Source organism: Maniola jurtina, chromosome 2 (assembly GCF_905333055.1).
Source record: "Maniola jurtina chromosome 2, ilManJurt1.1, whole genome shotgun sequence".
NCBI lineage: Eukaryota > Metazoa > Arthropoda > Insecta > Lepidoptera > Nymphalidae > Maniola > Maniola jurtina.
The window spans coordinates 5,346,647-5,352,592 of record NC_060030.1 but is presented as its reverse complement, the minus strand read 5'-3'; the positions used below and the strand labels follow the sequence as shown (position 1 = coordinate 5,352,592).

The 5,946-nt window shown below is 35.1% G+C and overlaps 1 protein-coding gene across 1 annotated transcript; it reads right to left on the bottom strand.

Annotated features, from left to right (window-relative positions):
• Nucleotides 1-466: 466 nt before the first annotated feature.
• Nucleotides 467-4,854, bottom strand: LOC123871106 (dynein regulatory complex subunit 5). Its single transcript, XM_045914696.1, has 6 exons — nucleotides 4,223-4,854; nucleotides 3,748-3,915; nucleotides 3,106-3,664; nucleotides 2,741-2,868; nucleotides 1,764-1,905; nucleotides 467-772 (listed from the first exon to the last, which is right to left on the bottom strand). The coding sequence occupies exons 1-6, from the start codon at nucleotides 4,505-4,507 to the stop codon at nucleotides 576-578; spliced, it is 1,479 nt and encodes a 492-aa protein (XP_045770652.1). The 5' UTR covers nucleotides 4,508-4,854; the 3' UTR covers nucleotides 467-575.
• Between the last annotated feature and the right edge of the window lie 1,092 nt (nucleotides 4,855-5,946).

Sequence of the window (5,946 nt, the reverse complement as noted above, 5' to 3'; positions counted from 1 at the left end):
TAACCTAGCACTCCTTATACTGTGACTATCTAGTGACGATACTAAGTATACCTACTTACTAAACTCATTATAGGCAAGTGTAGATTGTCAAACTTACATAGTGCTGAACTAAAGGATGTTTATCAATCAAGGTTAGAACCAACAGAGACTAAGAGTCTGCACCCTGCGGCTAATGGTGAAATTAATAATAAATTATTCTCTGAATCACAAAGCGAAAGTAATCGTATTCTAGATTACCTTCATAATCTACAGACAATCGCTAAAACTTTGACTGTATAATCTGTCTTTGCTTTGTCTGGTGGTGTCTGTACGTTTTGCTGCCTCGGACGTCGGGTTTGCCGAAATAATATTTACATGTCCCAACGTCCTGTCTATCACTTCACTTCAAAAAACAAATAAGATAATCAATGAAAATCAAATCAGACATGTATAGCTATGTAATTACAAAATAAAATTTTAAACTATAAAACAGTAAAAGTGAGATAAAATTAAATGACGAAAAAACTTTGTCATGTAAACCATACGTATTTTTTAAAATGAAGAGTGTTTTCCTAAAGGAATGCTCATTTAAATTTTTAAACTTCGGGAACTCTTTCAGGGTATCTTCCGGGAATGTGGTCGGGGTTGTTAGGATTATATTCCCATATTAGATATTCTGGCTCATTGAGGTAGAGTGGCGGTATCTCATCACTGGGCTCGGTTTCTACTCCTATCAGCTTCTTGTTACGTTCCAATAGTTCATTTACCTTAGCTTGAGTTTCTTCTGAAATATCTGAAAAAGTTAAGAGAAGGTAACTCTGTAACAGTTTTATAAAACTCTTAAAAATAGTTTAATTATTATCAGGAACCTATAGTTGGCAACCGGGGTGGGGACGCGTCGCACCCCCACACAGCTCGTGACGTGCGGGTAAGCGGAGCGTCCCCCCACCTCATTCCCCGATTGCCATCTCAGCTTGTACTATACCTATATATTTTTTTTCGGTTTTGTGTTCATGTTGTTATATTTTGTTATTATTTTAATGAGGTACAAGATTTTTCTGGAGAAAATTAGGATACGAAGGCATGTTTAAAACAGGGTTTGTACAAGCTAAGGGTATGAAATACAAAAGTCATTATAAGACAAAAATATTTTAAGTATCCATTACGGTTTCATGGCTCAGCAAACATTTTCTCCGAAAGCCGGCTTATAATAAGCCACAGGAACGGATCATAATCACGGTGTCATTTAAGATTAAGTTTAATTCAAGGATCAAGTTTAGTTCCGTTCTGCTTCTAAATAGATAGTTATTACTTATTTACTAAATTATTTGTTAAGATACTTTTAGTTATTCTCAGACGGTTTCTAGAAATATATCTAATAATGTCGTGCATAGACATAAGGTCAACTTGTAACAGAGAGAAAAATAAACAATTTCATTTCAAACAGAGAGAAAAATAATTTTCATTTCTTCTGCTCATGAGTAACCTAGAGATAAACAACACAGAAAGTTTTATATTGAATTTTCTAAGATACGACGATATGAGATTTGATGCATGTTATTATTAAAATAATATAAATAATTTAGCTTTTTGAATCACATTTTTGATAACTAAACTTCTTCCTGAAATCTGTAGATCTTTTTCAAAATGATGTTATCAAAACGGTCCTCAAAGCATCGATCAATCAACAATACAAAGTTCCTACAGAATGAGACAATAAATTGAAAAGTTAGGAGCTGCCTTATCACTCTCGCAAAGTATTAGAACTTTTGATCGATACTAACGCGTACTACGCAAATCAAGCCTCAACACCCTTCTGTTTTGTTCTAAGGCGCGAATCAGAGTTTTCTCCGCTTCGCCGGATAAATTGTTAGCAGCCATGTCTAGTCTAGTCAACCCACGATTTAGAGTTAGCAAGCCAGCCATCTGTAAGAAAAGTTGTTAAAACTTCCTACAGATAAATCGTCTTTGAAATTGCTAGTTTTCGCCGACATTCAAACATATTTTTGAGTTAAATTGAAAAGTAGATACGGTTTAAGCATAGTAAAGGCGAAAACAAATTGTAGGATGCGGCTGACGGACGCAGCTGACAGCTAACGGCCATGACTTATAGGTATCTGGATAATACATAGAACCTACACTGAACTATGCAAACTGCCGGACGTAACCTAAAACGCTCGGACGTCCAAGAGGTATATCTGGCAAGCCGCGTTCCTGACTGAGCACACCATGAGTCGCGTCGCGGCTATCTGCTGCGGCTTACGGACACGTCTAATCGTTTGTTTCACTCTTTACTATGTAGATAATAAATCAGTGCAGTAGTTAACTATAGACTTTCGCCTAGGTATATAGTTATTCGTCGATATCAAAGAAGCGGTCCGAACTAAGTCTCACAAATCTAATAATTAAAAAAGGTAATTTTGAAATGAACAAACATTTTGAAATAAACATAAGTATTTTATTATCTTTTACTCTTGTTACATAGTCATAACAGCTTAGCATCAAATACAAAAACAATTGATACACCGACAAATAACAAGTCAATTTACAGAATGACCAAAAGCACGAATGAACTTCATCAAAGCTCAGGTTTAATCCATTGTGCAAGACGTTGCTGCTCTACGAGACAATATGAGAGCTCTCTGATTGTAATGAAAACTACTCGTATAACAAAGTGAAAAAGACTCAAGAGAGTCGTAGGTAGCTATTTAAAAAAATACTAAGTATGTTAAAAGAACATCGGTAGATAGAACATACTGACCTTTTCTGCTGAAGGCCCTGAGAAGCCGCAAGAGTTCACAATCAACGTCTGAGGTTTTTCCTTGCATCGTACAAATGCTGCAGCGAATATTGTAGCACATTCCAATGACATCGGATTCAAGCTGAAATCTTGTGAATAAAACATTGCATGAAATAGCTTCAACATAAGAATCTATGAGTTTTACATGTTTCTTCGCACTAGAATTTTTCTGGCAGTATACCAGATTTTTCATTAATTATGCCTATGTATGGCCAAGAAAATAATGCTGGTAACACGATTGGAATAATAATAGATTGCGATAGAACCAGAAGGAGCAATGTCAAATATAGGACTAATTTATTAATCAAGGTTTTATTTTAACTTACCTAGTAATTCAATTGGTGCAGCGGGTTTCATTTGCAAAGCATAGGCAATCCCCTGAACTCCAACCTCTTTGAATCTATTGTTAGCTATTTTCACTCTCTTCACATTTTTATGTAAAAAAATAAATCCTCCCAATGCTTTCATACCATAATCTCCAATTTTACAATGATTAAAGTCCAACTCTTCAATAGACTCTTTTTTTACCAGATTTTGCAAAATTATTTTTACTTTAGAACAGTCCAAATTGCTCCTGTTGATGCGAAACGTTTTCAGATGTTGCAAATGTTCAAGTCCTCGGCACAATGACTCGCAATCACCAAGGGAAAACTCAAAATATCTAGTCAAGTATTTATCTTCGAGGTTGTTCACTCCGAAGATTAAAGATATTTCTTGTAGATTATAAAGCCGTGCTAGCACTGGTTCAAGCGGCACATGGTCATAAAGCTTGGGGACACTGAATTCGCACGTATCTTCGACCGAGTCCTCATATGGAATAGGAGGTGTGGGCTGACGAATCATTTGCAGTTGCTTAAGACCCAATTCGTAAATGTAAGGGCTAACCTATAAATTGAAAATTTTTAATAACGTTTCACAATGTAGGCTTATTGATTTTATTTTATATTAAAATGAATATCTAAGATTACCAGTTTCGCTAAGTCAACAGCATCTTCTTCAATAAAAACATCAGGTTTGACGTTTTCTAAATAATCTTGAAGACATGCAGACAAAAATTTTCCTTTCCAATAGCTGACACCAACTTCCTTTCTTGATGGAAACTTCGAAGAAAATGACCTTTTCCAATACTGTTCATCCTAAAGGACAACAAAAGATATCAGAATACTATGATACTCGTAGTGCGCCTAATCTATTGTGTGAAACATTATTGTTTCCCAAAATCTTATATGAATATTCTAAACTGGCGACCGCCCGCGGCTTTGCTCCTGGGAACTAGGTCTACATTATAAAGGAAACCTCCGTCCAAAACATCAGCTTTCTAGACCTAAGAGTTAAGGATGGGGTTAATGAGTCAGTCAGTGAGTCAGTATTTTTTTAAAATATACTATTCAGATTGTACTTAAAGGGAAAATTAAGTTACATAAGTACAATAACGAAGGCTACCTTGATATACGGTACGGTGAACTTCAGAGGTATGTTAGCAGGGTACAAATCCATGAGAATGTCTATATCTTTTTGTAAAATCTTTTGGAGTGGATTTATTCTGTGAAATATCTTGGACAGCGCAATTGCGGCATAGTATGTAAGAGGCGCTGGTGTGAAATTATCATCCCATTCAAAGTTTTCAGCCACAATCTTCCGATCTGCTTCTCCTAAGGAAGCCTTCATAACATTCGACGTTCTGTAAGCTTTCCGTGTGTTCACGGCTACTACGTATGGAACTTTCATTTTGGGCTATTTGGTTTTCGTCAGGTACCTTTCGTCAGGTGCTTAGGTATTTACTGGATTTATTATTTTGTTAAGTTATTTTTATTTCTGTTCATGAACGCCAAAATCATTACAATCAATCAACTTTCACTGATCATTGTGACATGAGGTTTCTTTTTGAATGGCTCTCTATAGTTTATATTCAAAATTATTACTGTAGTTAGTGGATTTGTTTTTGTTTTAGAAATAACTATTGTTAGTTCACTCTGGTATTAACCGTATTATGTTCAGCAGTAAGTTTAGCCAACAACTTGGTGTGTAGATTTAAATTGGCTTCAAAGTTCAAAACTTAGCATTTTATTAATAGAAGCGCTCGGTCTGTGGACTTTGACCATGGAATTAAAATGAGCACGTCATGCCAGCCATATTCCATGTGTAGGAAGTGGAATAAGTGAACTGTGTATAGTAAACAGAAGTTCGTGTGTTTTCGTCACAGTTCGGCTGTGGTCGGATCAAAACAATGCTGCTCGCATTTGCCGGCCACTGACTGTTTGGGTTGGCTTGGGTGACGGGACTGACGGGGATAGGCATAATATTATTTTATCAGCAGACGCGCGCGCAACTGTTACTGATCTAATATTTGAAATATTGTTTAATTTAATAATAAAAAATATCACTTCAATGAATATGGATCACAACAATAAATCCGGAACGAAGACCCAAAATACAACGCAGATTGGAAACTACAACCCATGGAATTTATTTTTTAATTCAAGACGACGAACTGAAAGTGAAAACAGCGCTAGTTCAAATTCAAGTACTGACCAAACAAGTAAGTTATGTTTACTTCATTATATGGGTATAAGTAGCTATTGAGAAATGCACTTTTATTAGTGTATTATATCTATTTAGATGAGTAGGTAGGTACCTACGAATTTAATTGGACGTGTTTTTTAAAGTACGTCCAGTCATAACACTGAATATGAATAAGTCACGGACTTTAACCCAGTTAATAAGGAAACAAAGCTTTAAAACACATGTGCATGAGCCATATTATTATGATTGACGCACACATTTTGGTATGCGAATTACCTATAGTAACGTCACTAAAATCTAGAATTTTGTAGGATAACAACTAGTGACCTTAAAATTACTGAAGTGATTGTAACTTGTATACAAAATTCAAATCGGTATAATATCAACTGTTGTAGACCTTGCTTTTAAACATATTGTATCTACCCAGCTAAAATTAGTTTAGCTTTTACACTAAATTTATTGTACCGCAATAATCAAATTGTACAATAACAAAACTTATGTACTTATCTAATTTATTTATTATGCTATAACAGATGTTACTAATGAGTTCTTCAAAGAATGAATTAGAAAAGTGCGGTTAATAACTATGTATGTACCTACTAATTAGAAATCATTATATCAGACTTAACTAACAAAGTCCATGT

Bases quoted from the DNA above. Each gene is read 5' to 3' on its own strand.
- LOC123871106 (XM_045914696.1), bottom strand. From the start codon at position 4,507: ATGAAAGTTCCATACGTAGTAGCCGTGAACACACGGAAAGCTTACAGA. The intron at 1,906-2,740 runs GTCAGTATGTTC...CTTTTCTTACAG, and splicing joins CAGGGCCTTCAGCAGAAAAG to ATGGCTGGCTTGCTAACTCT. The intron at 773-1,763 runs GTTAGTATCGAT...TAACTTTTTCAG, and splicing joins GCTTGATTTGCGTAGTACGC to ATATTTCAGAAGAAACTCAA.